Source organism: Mustelus asterias, chromosome 12 (genome assembly GCF_964213995.1).
Source record: "Mustelus asterias chromosome 12, sMusAst1.hap1.1, whole genome shotgun sequence".
Taxonomy (NCBI): Eukaryota; Metazoa; Chordata; class Chondrichthyes; order Carcharhiniformes; family Triakidae; genus Mustelus; species Mustelus asterias.
In genome coordinates, this window is record NC_135812.1 from 82621463 (window position 1) to 82637937 (window position 16475).

The 16475-nt window shown below is 41.3% G+C and overlaps 1 protein-coding gene across 1 annotated transcript in view; it reads left to right on the forward strand.

Annotated features, from left to right (window-relative positions):
- Positions 1-14086, forward strand: part of jmjd6 (jumonji domain containing 6, arginine demethylase and lysine hydroxylase) — a 41119-nt gene extending 27033 nt beyond the window's left edge. The window contains exon 6 of the mRNA XM_078225521.1: positions 13551-14086. Within this exon, the coding sequence (XP_078081647.1) occupies positions 13551-13682 (132 nt within the window). The 3' untranslated portion in view covers positions 13683-14086. The remainder of the gene's footprint in view (positions 1-13550) is intronic.
- Positions 14087-16475: the final 2389 nt, after the last annotated feature.

Consider the following 16475-nt stretch of genomic DNA (forward strand, 5'->3'; position numbering starts at 1 on the left):
TTGCAATACTAGATAACCTTCTTCACTGTGCCATGAATCTTGGTGTCATCTGCAAACTTACTAACCATGCCTCCTAAATTCTCATCCAAATCATTAATATAAATGACAAATAACAGTGGACCCAGCACCGATCCCTGAAACACTTTGCTTGTCACAAGCCTCCAGTTTGAAAAATAACCCTCTACAGCCACTCTCTGTCTTCTGTCATCAAGCCAATTTTGTATCCATTTGGTTACCTCACCCTGGATCCCATGAGATTTAACCTTATGCAACAACCTAGTTTGAAAAATAACCTTCTACAGCCACTCTCTGTCTTCTGTCATCAAGCCAATTTTGTATCCATTTGGTTACCTCACCCTGGATCCCATGAGATTTAACCTTATGCAACAACCTACCATGCGATACTTTGTCAAAGGCCTTGCTAAAGTCCATGTAGACAACATCAACTGCAATGCCCTCATCTACCTTCTTGGTTACCCCTTCAAAAAACTCAATCAAATTTGTGAGACATGATTTTCCACTCACAAAGCCATGCTGACTGTCCCTAATCAGTCCTTGCCTCTGTAAATGCCTTTAGATCCTCTCTCTCTCAAACACCTTACCCACTACAGATGTGAGGCTCACCGACCTGTAGTTCCCAGGCTTTTCCCTGCAGTTGTTCTTAAGCAAAGACACAACATTTGCAATCCGCAGGCACCTCACCTGTGGCTGTCGATGATTCAAATATCTCTGCTAGGGGACCCACAATTGCCTCCCACAACGTCCTGGGATATGCTTCATCAGGTCGCGGGGATTTATCTGCCTTGATGAGCTTTAAGACATCCAGCACCTCCTTCTCTGTAATATGAACACTCCTCAAGACATCACTATTTATTTCCCCAAGTTCCCTAACATGCATGCCTTTCTCAACAGTAAATACTGATGAGAAATATTCATTTAGGATCTCATCCATCTCTTGTGGATCTGCACATAGATGACCTTGTTGATCTTTAAGAGACCCTACTCTCTCCCAAGTTACTCTTTTGTCCTTTATGTATTTGTAGAAGCTTTTTGGATTCTCCTTTGCCTTATCTGCCAAAGCAATTTCGTGCCCCTTTTTGCCCTCCTGATTTGTTTCTTAACTCTGCTCCAACACCCTCTACACTTTTCAAGGGATCCACTTGATCCCAGCTGCCTATGCATGGCATGTGCCTCCTTCTTCTTCTTGACCAGGGCCTCAATATCCCGAGCCATCCAGGGTTCCCTACTTCTACTAGCCTTGCCCTTCACTCTAAAAATGTGCTTACCCTGAACCCTGGTTAACACACTTTTGAAAGCCTCCCACTTACCAGCCGTCCCTTTGCCTGCCAACAAACTCCCACAATCAACTTTTGAAAGTTCCTGTCTGATACCATCAAAATTTGCCTTGCCCCAATTTAGAATTTTAACTTTTGGGCCAGACCTATCGTTCTCCATCGGTATCTTAAAACTAATGCAATTATGGTCACTGGTCCCAAAGTGATCCCTCGCTAATACTTCTGTCACGTGCCCTTCCTTATTTCCCAAGAGGAGGTCAGGTTTTGCCCCTCTCTAGTCGGGCCATCCACATACTTAATGAGAATTTTCTCCTGAATACACTCAACAAATTTCTCTCCATCCAAGCTTCTAATATTATGGTTGTCCCCGTCAATGTTGGGAAGGTTAAAGTCGCCTACTATTACCACCCTATTTTTCTCGGAGTTATCCATAATTTCCTTACATATTTGCTCCTCAATTTCCCACTGACTATTTGGGGCCCTATAGTACAATCCGATCAAAGTGATTTCCCCCTTCATATTTCTCAGTTCTACCCATATAGACTCAGTGGGCGAACCCTCAGAAATATCCCCTCTCAGTAATGCTGTGATGTTTTCCCTAATCAAAAGTGCCACTCCCCCTCCTCTCTTACCTCCTGTTCTACCTTTCCTATAGTATCTGTACCCTGGAACATTGAACTGCCAGTCCTGTCCTTCCCTTAGCCATGTCTCAGTAATAGCTATGATATCCCAGTCCCATGTATACATCCATGTCCTGAGTTCATCTGCCTTGCCGTCAGGCCTCTTGCATTGAAATAATGCAGTTTAATCTGAACTTCCCTTGCTCTCTGCCCTGCTTTTGCCTAAGCTGTCTAGTACTAGGATTACTGACACTGCCTTTACTATTTAATGTGTTCTCTTTAACTTCTGTGTTGTCCACAACCTTCTCTCCTGTCTCCCGAGTGCTTTGGGTCCCACCCCCCTGCCAAACTAGTTTAAACCCTCTTTGTCTGTGTAGGAGATTTGTGTATTTTTCTGTATGTGTTAACTTTCTATTGTGTTACTGATGCTATATATTGCCACATGCAAATATTTTTCCTCTGTATCAGCCCTGTTTTTGCTTTGAGTTGCTGACAGGAAGTCCATGGGTTTGCGTAAATATTTACAGGGTATCCCACACATAGTAAAATAAAAAATCATGTTTTGGTACTATTGATGCTGTCTCTACCCATGTAGCATGTTTCTCTAAACACTGTAAACAACTTAAATCTTAGGGTTGACCTATATTTACCAGCTGTTCAGCTAGAACAACAACCTATTAGAGACTAATCGGTGCATTACTGTTTCTTATATTTAACACTTGATGTTACATTCTAATGGAGAGATTGAGACAATCAGCTGTGGAGTTGCAAAGGCAAAAACCCACGGGAGTAATTGTAATATAAAGAGCTTTTTGGTGCATATTTTGTTATTAATGGATAAACCAACAGCATTACATTTTCAGTGCATTGAATTTAGTCAGCCACGATTTTTCTAATTTACATTATAATCTATTTGCAATAGCAACAACTTGTATGTATATAATTGAATCAGCTCTATATTGGCTTTAGACAATTTATAATTCATATTCTGCTTTATTTCATGAACAGTCAATTTAGCCACAGATCTTATTAGGCATTTGGAAATAAGATATATAATTTCGACCACAATCTCTGATTGAACAGTTGTCTTGTGTTTTTCTGGTATTCTACTCACTTTTGTTTTATGAAAAGGGGCAGGGTTAGACCATAGGGCCCCCTCACGCACACTATGACATTTAAGGAGTTCATAGCTGATGCTCGACCTCAAATCCTCTTTGTTTGATTCCCTTGGTATCCAAAAGTCTATCCATCTCACCTTTGAATATGCTTATGGCTAAGCATCCTCAACTTTATGGAATAATGCATTCCAAAAACCCTCTGCATACAGGGCAAAGATGTCCAGGAGAAAATATCAAAAGAAATTTTTGTGATCCTTGCATCAACATTGTAGTTTAGTCAAGTGACAACAATTTGTGTAGCACTATTCTAATTATAATCACATAGAGGATTAAGCCCATTATAGAATCATAGAATGATTACAGCACAGAAGGAAGCTTTCCAGAGGCTTAAAATGTTGCAAAAAATAGAAGCAAGTCTGAGGACTGGGAGTGTTTTAAAAACCAGCAGAGGACCACCAAAATGTTGATAAAAAGGAAGAAAATAGAACGAGAGTAAATTGGCCAGGAATATAAAAACAGATTGTAAGAGCTTTTGTAAATATATAGGGAGAAAGAAAGTTGCTAAATTAAACATTGGCCCCTCAGAAGGAGAGACAGGAGGAGTTATCATGGGGAATGGAGAAAGAGCAGGGGCATTGAACAAATATTTTGTGTCTGTCTTCATAGTAGGAGACGTAAGTTTTATTCCAGAAATAGACAATAACCTAGAGGCTAAAAAGAGTGAGGAAACTAATGTCAGCAGAGAAAAACTAATAGCAAAACTTGAGGAAATAAAATCTGACAAATCCCTAGGACCTGTTGGCCTACACTTTAGGGTTCTAAAAAGAGACATCTGCAGAAATAGTGGATGTGCTAATTATGATTTTCCAAGTCCTTTAGAACAGTCCCATTAGATTGGAAGTTGGCAAATGTTACCCTGCTTTTCAAGAAAGGAGGAGGAGAAAAAACAGTGAACTATAGACCAGTTAGCCTAACATAACCTGCTGGGAAAATGCTGGAATCTATGACATACTAACATGCAATTAGGAGTACAGCAAAGTCACTCGGCCCCTTGAGCCTGCTACACTATTCAATAAGATCATGGCTGATTTGATTAATAAGGAAGTCGTGACAATATACGTGGAAAAGCATAGTATGATTAGAACAAGTCAGCTTCGTTTAACTAAGGGGAAATCCTGTTTGGCAATTTTTTTGAGTTTTTTGAGGATCTAACTACTAAGGGACATAAAAGAGAAGTAGTAAATGTAGTACACTTGGATTTCCAAAAGGCATTCAATAAGATTCCACACAAAAGGCTGATAGGAAAGATAAGGGCTCATGGAGTTGAGGATAATATTTTAGCATGGATAGAGGATTGCTTAATAGATAATTGGGAGCCGGGATGTCTCTGATCGCATCCCAGATATCCTGAGGTGGGAGGGAGAGGAGCCAGAGGTCGTGGCACATATTGGTACCGCTGACATAGGTAGGAAGACGGAAGGGGTCATGAAAAGAGAATATAGGGAGTTAGGTAGACAGTTGGGAAGGAGGAATGCAAAGGTAGTAATCTCAGGATTGCTGCCTGTGCCACGGGTAAGTGAGAGCAGGAATGGAGTGAGGTGGAGGATGAATGCGTGGCTGAGGGGACTGGAGCAGGGGGCAGGGATTCAGTTTCCTGGATCATTGGGACCTCTTTAGGGGAAGGTGTGACCTGTACAAAACAGACGGGTGGCATTTGAATCCCAGGGGGACCAATATCCTGGCAGGAAGGCTGGCTAAGGCTACTGGGGAGACTTTAAACTAGAAAGGTTGGGGGGAGGGAATCGTGATGAGGTGACTGAAAGCGAGGAGGTTAGCCCGCAAATAGAGAAGGATTGTACACAGTGTAAGAGGGAGAATAGACGGGTGATGGAGAAGGGGAGAGCTCAGACCAAAGGTTTGAGATGTGTCTATTTTAACGCCAGGAGTGTAGTGAATAAAGTGAATGAGCTTAGAGTGTGGATCGATGCATGGGAGTGTGATGTGGTGGCCATTACAGAGACTTGGGGACAGGGACAGGACTGGATACTTCAGGTGCCGGGTTTCAGATGTTTCAGAAAGGACAGAGAGGGAGGCAAAAGAGGAGGGGGGGGGGGGGGGGCGTGGCACTGCTGATCAGGGATAGTGTCACAGCTGTAGAGAAGGTGGAAGCCGTGGAGGGATTGTCTACGGAGTCTCTGTTGGTGGAAGTTCGGAGCGGGAAGGGGTCGATAACTTTGCTGGGTGTTTTCTACAGGCCGCCCAATAGTAACAGGGCTGTTGAGGAGCAGATAGGGAAACAGATCCTGGAGAGATGTAGGAATAACAGGGTTGTCGTGATGGGAGACTTTAATTTCCCAAACATCGATTGGAATATCCCTCGGATAATGGGTTTGGATGGGGAGGAGTTTGTTAGGTGTGTTCAGGAGGGTTTCCTGACACAGCATGTGGATAAGCCTACAAGAGGAGAGGCTGTACTCGATCTGGTACTGGCTACTGAGCCTGGAGAGGTGTCGGATCTCTCAGTGGGGGAGCATCTTGGGGATAGTGATCATAACTCTACCTCCTTTTCACTAGCATTGGAAAGAGATAGGATCAGGCAAGCTAGGAAAGTGTTTATCTGGAGTAAGGGGAAATATGAAGCCATCAGGCAGGAGATTAGAGGTGTAAATTGGAAGGAGGCATTCTCGAGGAAAAGTACTGAAGTAAGGTGGCAGATTTTCAAGGAATGTTTGTCTGGAGTTCTGCATGACAACGTTCCGATGAGACAGGGAGGTTTTGGTAGGTTACGGGAACCGTGGTGCACGAAAGCTGCGCTGAACCTAGTGAGAAAGAAAAGGAAAGCGTACAAAAGGTTCAGAGAGCTGGGCGATGATGGGGATCCAGATGAGCATACGGCTTGTAGGAAGGGACTTAAGAAAGAAATTAGGAGAGCCAGAAGGGGTCACGAGAAGGCCTTGGCAGGTAAGATTAAGGAGAACCCTAAGGCGTTCTATAAATATGTGAAGAATAAAAGGATGAGATGTGAAGGAATAGGACCTATAAAAGGTGAAGGTGAGAAAGTCTGTACAGAACCGGAAGAAATAGCAGAGGTGCTTAATGAATATTTTACCTCGGTATTCACGGTGGAAAAAGACCTGGGTGGTTGTACTACAGGATTGAGGCGGACTGAAAAGATTGAGTATGTGGATATTAAGAGAGAGGATGTGTTGGAAATTTTGAATAGCATCAAGATAGATAAGTCGCCGGACCGGATGGGATGTACCCCAGGTTGGGAGGCGAGGGAAGAGATTGCAGAACCTCTGGCGATGATCTTTGCGTCGTCGATGGAAACAGGAGAGGTTCCGGAGGATTGCGGATGTGGTTCCTATATTCAAGAAAGGGAATAGGGATAGCCCAGGAAATTGCCGACCGGTGAGTCTAACCTCTGTGGTTGGTAAGTTGATGGAGAAGATCCTGAGGGACAGGATTTATGAACATTTAGAGAAGTTTAGTATGCTCAAAAGTAGTCAGCACGGCTTTGTCAAAGGCAAATCGTGCCTTACGAGCCTGGTAGAGTTCTTTGAAAATGTGACTAAACACATTGACGAAGGAAAAGCGGTAGATGTGATTTACATGGACTTCAGCAAGGCGTTCGATAAGGTCCCCCATGCAAGACTTCTCGAGAAAGTGAGAGGGCATGGGATCCAAGGGGTTGTTGCCTTGTGGATTCAGAACTGGCTTGCCTGCAGAAGGCAGAGAGTGGTTGTAGACGGGTCTTTTTCTGAATGGAGGTCGGTCACCAGTGGAGTGCCCCAGGGATCTGTTCTGGGACCCTTGCTGTTTGTCATTTTCATAAATGACCTGGATGAGGAAGTGGAGGGATGGGTTGGTAAGTTTGCCGACAACACGAAGGTTGGTGGTGTTGTGGATAGGTTGGATGGATGTCAGAAGCTGCAGCGTGACATAGATAGGATGCAAGACTGGGCGGAGAAGTGGCAGATGGACTTCAACCCGGATAAATGTATAGTGGTCCATTTTGGCAGGTCAAATGGGATGAAGGAGTATAATATCAAGGGTAAGACTCTTCGCAGTGTAGAGGATCAGAAGGACCTTGGGGTCCGGGTCCATAGGACTCTTAAATCGGCCTCGCAGGTAGAGGAGGTGGTTAAGAAGGTGTATGGTGTGCTGGCCTTCATCAATCGAGGGATTGAGTTTAGGAGTCGGGAGATAATGATGCAGCTATATAAGACCCTCGTCAGACCCCACTTGGAGTACTGTGCTCAGTTCTGATCGCCTCATTACAGGAGGGATGTGGAAATGATTGAAAGGGTGCAGAGAAGATTTACAAGGATGTTGCCTGGATTGGTTGGCATGCCTTATTAGGATAGGTTGAGGGAGCTCGGTCTCTTCTCCTTGGAGAGACAAAGGATGAGAAGTGACCTGATAGAGGTGTACAAGATGTTGAGAGGTATAGATCGGGTGGATTCTCGGAGGCTTTTCCCAGGGCTGAAATGGCTGCTACGAGAGGACACAGGTTTAAGGTGCTGGGGAGTAGGTACAGAGGAGATGTCAGGGGTAAGTTTTTCACTCAGAGGATGGTGGGTGAGTGGAATCGGCTGCCGTCAGTGGTGGTGGAGGCAAACTCAATAGGGTCTTTTAAGAGACTTCTGGATGAGTACATGGGACTTAATAGGATTGAGAGTTATAGGTAAGCCTAGGTAGGTGGGGACATGACCGGCGCAACTTGTGGGCCGAAGGGCCTGTTTGTGCTGTATTTTTTCTATGTTCTATACGGAGCAGAGTGTGGGCATTAATGGAGCTTTTTCAAGTTTGCAGGCAATGATGTACCACAAGGATCAGTGCCTGGGCCTCAGCTATTTACAATTTATATGAATGAATTTAATGAAGAGACAATGAGTAATGAACCAAAATTTGCTGATGATAAGCTAGGTGGGAAGCTAAGTTGTGGGGAGGACTCAGTCAGGCTTTATTGAAAGGGGAGTGGAGTACAAGAATAAAGAAGCCTTGCTGCAGTTGTACAGGGTTTTGATAAAACTACGTTGACAATACTGTGTGCAGAAAGGATATACGTTCATTGGAGGCCAAAGTTCATAAGATTGATTCCAAGGGTAAAGGATGGTCTTATGATGAGAGGCTAAATAACTTGGATGAATATTCTCTGGAGTTTAGAGGAATGAGGGGCAATCTCATTGAAACCTAGCAAATTCTGAGGGAGCTTGATAGGATAGACGCTGAGAGATTGTTTCTGCTAGTATGGAGTCTAAAACACGAGGGCACAGTCTCAGGATAAGGGGCCAATCATTTAGGACCGAGATAAGAAGAAAATATTTTACTCAAAGGGTTGTGATTCGTTGGCATTCTCTACCCCAGAGGGTTGTGGATGCCACATCATTGAATACATTTAAGGTTGGGATCGACAGATTTTTGGTCTGTCAGGGAATTGAGAGATATGGGGAGTGGGCAGGAAAATAGAGTTGCAGCCCAATATCAGTCACAATCATATTGGAGAGTGAAGCTAGCCCAACAAGCCAAATGGTCTACTCCTGTTCCTATTTCTTGTGTCCTTGTATTCAGCCCTTTGTGTCTTGTTCTCTGCAAGAACAATTCAGCTAGTCTGACTCCCCACTTTTTCCCATCAGCCCTCGAAGTTTGATCTCGTCAGATAATTATCCAGTAACCTTTTAAAAGCGATGATTGAATCTACTTTCACACACCCTCAGGCAGTGTATTCCAAATTCTAAACACACATTGCATAAAAAGGTTTTTCATCATGTTGACACTGGTTCTTTTGTATTTACCTTAAATTGGTGCCCTTTGGTTCTTGATCTTTTACCAATGGAAACTGCTATTTATGCTGTCTATACCTTTCTTGATTTTCAACATCTCGATAGATCCAGAACTGTAGTTCTTTGTTTCTTATGTCCCTCTTTCTTAAATAACAGTGTTACATTGCTGCCTTCCACTCCACTGGGATCATTCCAGAATCTAGGGAATTTTGGATGATCAGTACATTCACTGTCTCTGTAGTTATCTTTTTCAGAAGCTTTGGATCCAGGCCATGAAGTCCAGGGCATTTGTTGGCTTTCAGTTCCATTAATTTCTCAAATTACTTTTTCTTTACGAATGTGAATTATTTTAATTTCTTCGCTTTCTTTAAGACCCAAGGTTTCTCACTATTTCTGGTTTGTTTTTGTGTCTTTTACTTTGAAGACAAACACACAAATTTTTTTAAAGTCTCCGATATTTACTTCTCCACGATTATATTTCTCCTGCCTCAGCCTGTGAAGAACCCATCTTTATTGTCACTATTCTCATCCTTCTTACATACTTACAGGCACTTTTTATGACCCGTCTTCATATTTCTACCAAGTTTGCTCTCATTCTATTTTTCTCCCTCTATTAATTGTTTTCACCATCCTTTGCTGGTATCTAAAACTCTCCCAATCCTCGCGCTTACTACTCTTTGAAATATTATCGGCCTCTTCTTTTAATTCAGTACTATCCTTAATCACTTTAATTAGCTACAGAAATGTCACTTTTCCATTTAAGTCTTTCCTTCAGTGGATGTAGTCATTGAGAATTATTCAATATTTTCTTAAGTATTCACCGTTGCTCACCTACTATATATTTTAATCTAATTTCCCAATCTACTTTAACCAATTTGTACCTCATACCTACTTACTTGGCTTTCTCTAAGTTCAGTATTCTAGTTTCAGACTTGTGTACGTCACTCTCAAACTTAATGTGAAATTGTATTATATGCTCGCTCTTTCCCAAACTAAGAGATTACTAATTAACCCTGCGCATTACACAAAGCATAATCCAAAATAGCCTCTTCCCTGATTGATTCTAGGGAATGGTCTCAAATGCAATCCGTGAAAGTACTGTAATTTTGCTGATGTGATTTGTTCAATGTATATGAAAGATGGACGGCACGTTGGCACAGTGGTTAGCACTGCTGCCTCACGGCGCCAGCTGGGTTCGATTCCTGGCTTGGGTCATTGTCTGTGCGGAGTCTGCACATTCTCCCTGTTCTCCTGCGTGCGTTTGCTCCGGTTTCCTCCCACAGTTCGAAAGACGTGCTGGTTAGATGCATTGGACATGCTAAATTCTCCGTCTGAACAGGCACCGGAGTGTGGCGACTAGGGGATTTTCACAGCAACTTCATTGCAGTGTAAGCCTACTTGTGACACTAATAAATAAACGGAAAAGTCCCTCATGATTAGTGCATTGTCTTTGTTACAAGCTCCTTTTATTTCTGAAGCCAATTTCTTGATTATTATTCAGTCAGACATTATAACTCCTGAGCGGGAGCCTATCAACTACTCCCACCACTGTTTTCTGAACCATGCTGTTTCTTATCACTATTTGTACTGACTCTACTTCCTGCTCTTCTGAATTAAGATCCTTCCTAATTACTGTCCTTAAATCATCTTTACTCCCTTTACCATTTTGTTTTGCCTTTCCAAAACATCCAAATACCCTGACACATTTAAATTCTAATCTCGGTCGCCATGCAACCACATTTATAAACTTAGATAAACCCATAATGAATTTGAATTACTGCCTTTGGAGGTAAATATTTTTCAAAAACACTAACTACTATTAAACCTCATTTCCTTAAATGCACTTAGATAAGTCCTGCATGGACCTGTTGCTTTAGAATAATTGTGTGATCCAGTTTTTGTTCTGCAACGTCTACAAAATGTTATGAATTTTGCATCACTTACTCCTGCAGAAATGATAAACGATTTGCTAACAAAAATAATGAGAAACTATACTGGCCATATATTCTTTCTGGTATCTCAGTTCTCATTTTGAAATTCCATGCCTATTTTCAACCTATCCCAAAAAAACCCTGGCAATATTCAGTGTATTTCTTTCTTCCAATTTACTTTATTTGCAGATTTTCATAATCCCCCCTTCTTTCTCATATCCTTAAGTCTTCTAAAACATTTGTTTATTTCTAAATAATTGCCATTCTTACTTCATCGTTTTGGTCTGGCTTTGTTTTTAACAACCTACTCTTATAGGGTTTGTTTTTAATTTGTGTCATTTCTGGTATGCCCTTAAGGTTTACATTTTTCTCCCAGTTTTTCCTTTCCACTACAATCTTCCTGAATTTAAATTAGTTTCCTGAAGTGTTTTTTTAAGGGCGACTATCTTCTGGTAATACTTCAGGAATGCATTTCAAATGTCAGTGCAGTCCTTAAATCAGCAATTCTTTTCCAAGACAGACATCGCACTACCCCAAATGCCGTAGACCAATACATGTAACTATATAATTTATATCTGCACATATACACTTAGAGAAATCAGATATCTCAATATTTGAATGTAGGAGTCTCCTTAATAACACAGGGACTCCTATTCATTCTTGCATCAAAATAAGGTTCAACAGGCTGTTGCCTGGTCTCAAGGGCATTGGCTATGAGGAGAGGTTGAATAAACTCGGATTGTTTACACTGGAAAGACAGAGACTGAGGGGAGACTTGATAGAGGTTTACAAAATTATGAGAGGCATAGACAGGGTGGATGGTCAGAGGCTTTTTCCCAGGGTGGAAGTGTCAATTACAAGGGGGCACAGGTTCAAGGTGAGAGGGGAAAATTTTAAGGGAGATGTGCGAGGCAAGTTTTTCACGCAGAGAGTGGTGGGTGCCTGGAACGCGCTGCCAGAGGAGGTGGTGGAAGCAGGCACATTAGCAACATTTAAGAGGCATCTGGATGGGTACATGAATAGGGAGGGGAAACGGACCGAGTAAGGGCAGGAGTTTTTTTAGTTAGGGCATCATGTTCGGCATGGGCTTGGAGGGCTGAATGTTACAATGGCCTAAACTTTGCTGGAGCAGGGGTATCTCATGGTTTGCTCCACTTATTAAATATTTTTCCATTGTCTTTGGGTCAAATATTTTTGACTACAAGTTTCTCTAAGTATGAGTTGATAACAATGAACAGGACGTTGCTGGGTTTTTGTACACATTAGTAAAGGCAAAAATTCAACTCATCATTACATTCCCAGAACATTGTGGACCATTGTAATACACATCCCCTCCACGTCATTCATTCCTTCACTGTTGCTGGGTCAAAATCCTGCAATTCCCTCCCTAATAGCACTGTGGATGTACCTACAGCTCAGGGACTGCAGTGGCTGAAGAAGGCAGCTCACCACCACCTTCTCAGGGGCAACTGGGAATGAGCAATAAATGCTGGCCTAGCCAGCAACACCCACATCCCATAAATGAATTTTTACAAAATAGAAATATTTCCTTTCAAATGCCGAAGAATTTTGTGTAGAAATGTTGTATAACTAAATTGCACCTCACTCCTATTATACAAAATCTATCAAAATGTTTCCAAAAAGGAGCAGAAATAGAATTAAGATTTTTCAACATATCTTATAACAGGTGTTCTGTTCATATTGGCAGCACTGTGATGAATAATAAAACTATGTAGAATTGAAAAGAGCTCAAATAAGATTTATGCATTTTGCATATTTCATGAATATAGCGATCCGTTCTTATCAATATGTAATGCTGACATGAAATGTGTGTGTATGTCATTGAAAATATTATTTCAATAATATTTCATGCTGATGATACCCTGCTAGATCTTGCCTGCACCGCTTTAGGTCTCTTCACTTTCTTTAAGCTGTCAGGTTCCTTGACTGACATTTAGTACTGTATGAGCAAAAATTTCCTCCAATTAAATATTTGGAAGACAGCTGCCACAGCCTTCCGTTCCCTGCACGAATCCTGTTCCATCTCTCTGGCAACAGTCTGAGAATGAAACAGACTGTTCACAACCTTGATGGTGACCCCCCGCAAGATGAGTTTCCTATCACATATCCCCATGACTAACTACTTCTAACTCTGTAATATCATTCAACTCTTCCCTTGCCTCAGTGTTCCTACTGCTGAAATCCTTATCCATGATTTTGTTACATCTAAACTTGACTATTCCAACCCACTTCTGGCTGGCCTCCCTAATTGTATCCTCTGCAAACTGGAGGTCATTGGAGACTGCCGGCCATGTCCTAACTTGCTCCTGATCCTATTTTCCAATTTCTCCTTTGCTCACTGAGCTGCATTGTCTCCCATTTAAAAATGTCTCAATTTTTAAATTCTTATTGTTGTTTTCAAATGCTTCCATTGCCTAATCCCTCTTCATGTCTGGTCTCCTCCAAACTTACAACCCCTTGAGATCAGTGTATTTCACCAATTCTGATCTCTTGAGCATTTCTGATTTTTATCACTCCACAATTAGCAGCTGTGCTTATAGCTGCCAGAGCCCTAAGCCCTGAAATTCTCTCCAAAAACCTCGCCACCTCTCTTTCCTCCTTTTAAGGAGGAAAGCATGTCAATTTGACCAAGCTTTTGGCTACCTATTTTAATTTTTTTTGTGTGTGATTTGATGTCATTGTTTATTTGAGAGTGCTTTATTAAGTGCAAGTTGTTGCCCATTTACTTTTTATGATCCCTTTATTTCATTTACTTTCATTTTCTTTATTTAAACATTAGTGTGACTCTGGTGCTGAAGGAGATGGAATGACGCACAAAAGAAAGAAAAGAAGAACCTGCAATATGATGGAAGATGGCAGTTCTCAATCTCGTGATGACTGTGTGAGCAAAGAACGCAGCTCATCCAGGTGACAAGAAGTGCTGGAAGATATCAGCATTGCATCGTAAAATAAATTAAAAATAAAGCTGCAGTAGAAGACGAACAATAACTCCATTTTAAATTCTGAAATATTTCAGTTGCCAGTAGATATCTTTTATTTACCTCCTTAGTAGTAATTTTAAATCCAGACAGAAATCTGTCATGGATAGCCATTTAAGAAGATATAATGTGAAATAATTGATTTTTTTTTAGTTCAAATTATCTGGTGTTGGAAAGATATTTTTATAAACTCCTCCCTAAATTAACAATAATGCTGAGCTGAACACAAGTTATTAGTCAGTGTTGATGGTCCAGATATTCGATACTCTTTATAACTGTTGATCAATATTTCGGTTCAAGTTCTGCTTGAACTAAATAAAGTTGAACACTGAATAAATCTGTTTTATGCCAAAGCTCTCAATTTATAAAACACCATTACTACATTTTGCAGATAGCTTGATTCAAACACTTTTCAAACGCCAGATGAACACACCGTTTCTACCTTTGTTGCAACTGTGTTCCTATGATGGCTCAATTGGTAGCATTCTTGCCTCTGAGTCACAAGTTTGGATTCAAGTTCCACTCCTGAACTTGAGCACAAAGATTCATGATGGCACTTTAGTGCAGTGCCGAGGGAGTGCTGCACTGTGGATTGGCTGTCTTTCAGATGGGACATTAAACCAAGGCCCACCTGCCTTTAGATGAATGTAAAAGATCCTGTGGCACTATTTCGAAGAGAAGGGAAGTTATCCCTGGTGTCCTGGCCAATATTTATCCCTCAACCAACGTCACAAAAACAAATTATCTGGTCATTATCAATCGTGGAGATTTTCTGTGAACTTTGTTATCGAAAGTGTCTACATTTCAAAATAATTCATTTGTTGTAAAACACTTTGGGACACCCATGTCTGGTGGTCATGAAAAACACAATATAAACCTAAGTCTTGTGTTTTTTTAATTCAGGATTCAAACTAAATTTATTCTTGGTTTATTATTCAAATTGTATTCTTATCTCATATTTTCTCAGTGATGTTTTATAACCAGAAGCGGTGTACACATTATGTACAGATGAGGTAATTTGTTGCCAGAGAGAATTTAGTTGTCTCTTCTTAGATTTTATTAAGTAAAAAAAACATTGTTTTTTAGTGCTTCATAAAAATAATGAATAATTGATGAATGGAAATGTCTTATCAAGTTCAGTTAGGAATTATATTTAAATTTTATTTTGGTAGCTTCTATGATGATCCATCTTGATGAGCTGCTCTCCTTTAGAGGTGATTGGCTGGTATTTGCAAGTTCTCAAACAGAAATTAAGTGTTAAATTGGGAGGATTCTAGATTTCCCAATTATCATGACCATTAAGGCAACAGTAGACATATAGCAGCATAGTAGTTATCTTACTGAACTCATAATGGAGGCCTTGACTAATGAGATGAGATATGAGTCCAAACCCACTATATGAGCTAAAGAAGTTAAGTTCAGTTAAATAAATCTGGAATAAAAAGTTAGTATCAATAATGGTGACGAAGACACTACCAAATTCTATTAAAATCCATTTAGTTCACAGATAGCCTTTCGGGAAGGAAATCTTCAGTACTTAGCTGATCTGGCCTACCATCTGTCTCCAAATCCATTGCAAAGTGATTGATTAATAGCCCTCTGAAACGATGCAGCAAGCCACTCAGTTGTGTTAAGCCACCTTCTGAAATGGCCCAGCAAGCCACTCGATTGTGTTGTCACTCCTCTGAAATAACCCAGCAAGCCACTTGGTTGTGTTAAGCCACTGTGAAAAAGTCTAATAAGAATAAAAACGGATAAAGTGTCTGGTGTCGACGTAGGCACTGGAAATAACAATGGCACACCAAGCACAGTCAACCTTGCTAAGTCCTCCTCACTAACATTTATGTTGGGAAAACTGTCCCCTTGACTGATCAAGCAACAGCCTGATGTAGTCATACTGAGGCGGCACGGTAGCACAGTGGTTAGCACTGCTACTTCACAGCGCCAGGGACCCAGGTTCGATTTCCAGCTTGGGTCACTGTGTGGAGTTTGTACGTTCTCCCCGTGTCTGCATGGGTTTCCTCCGAGTGCTCCGGTTTCTTCCCACGTTCTGAAAGACATGCTGGTTAGATGCATTGACCCAGACAGGTGTCGGACTGTGGCGACTAGGGGAATTTCACAGTAACTTCATTGCAGTGTTAATGTAAGCCTTATTTGTGACTAATAAATAAACTTTTACTTTACTCACAGAATCATACCTATCAGCCAACATCCCAGACTGCTCCATCGCTATCCTGGAAGGTCTTGTCCTACTGTGTGGACAGACCTCTCAGAGGTGGGGGCACAGTGGTATACAATCTGAAGGGAGTAGCTCTGACACACTGCAATATTGTCCTCAGGCCCCATAAAATTGCATAGCATCAGGTCTAACATGATTTATGCTGGTAAACCACATATAAGCAACATTCCTGAGAGTGAGAACTTTTCTGAAATGCAGGCCCTTTGAACTGTCCACAATTCCAAAGCAAGTGACAAAGTAACACAACACCCAAAACACATGGTAGTCAGACACCAATCACTGATTGCACATCTGGAAGACAGTGTCCATCTTGATTGAAAGGCTGTTCGTGTTTTTAGTATCTGCTGGTGATTGTGTGTGGGATTCCACTTTCGTTAAATTTCAGAGTTCCTGAATGTGTTTTCTTTAAATACTGAAATAGGTTAAATGCCTTTCTTGTTGAGGGGATAGATCTACTGCAGGGCATATGTTTGCTTTACAAGCTTGG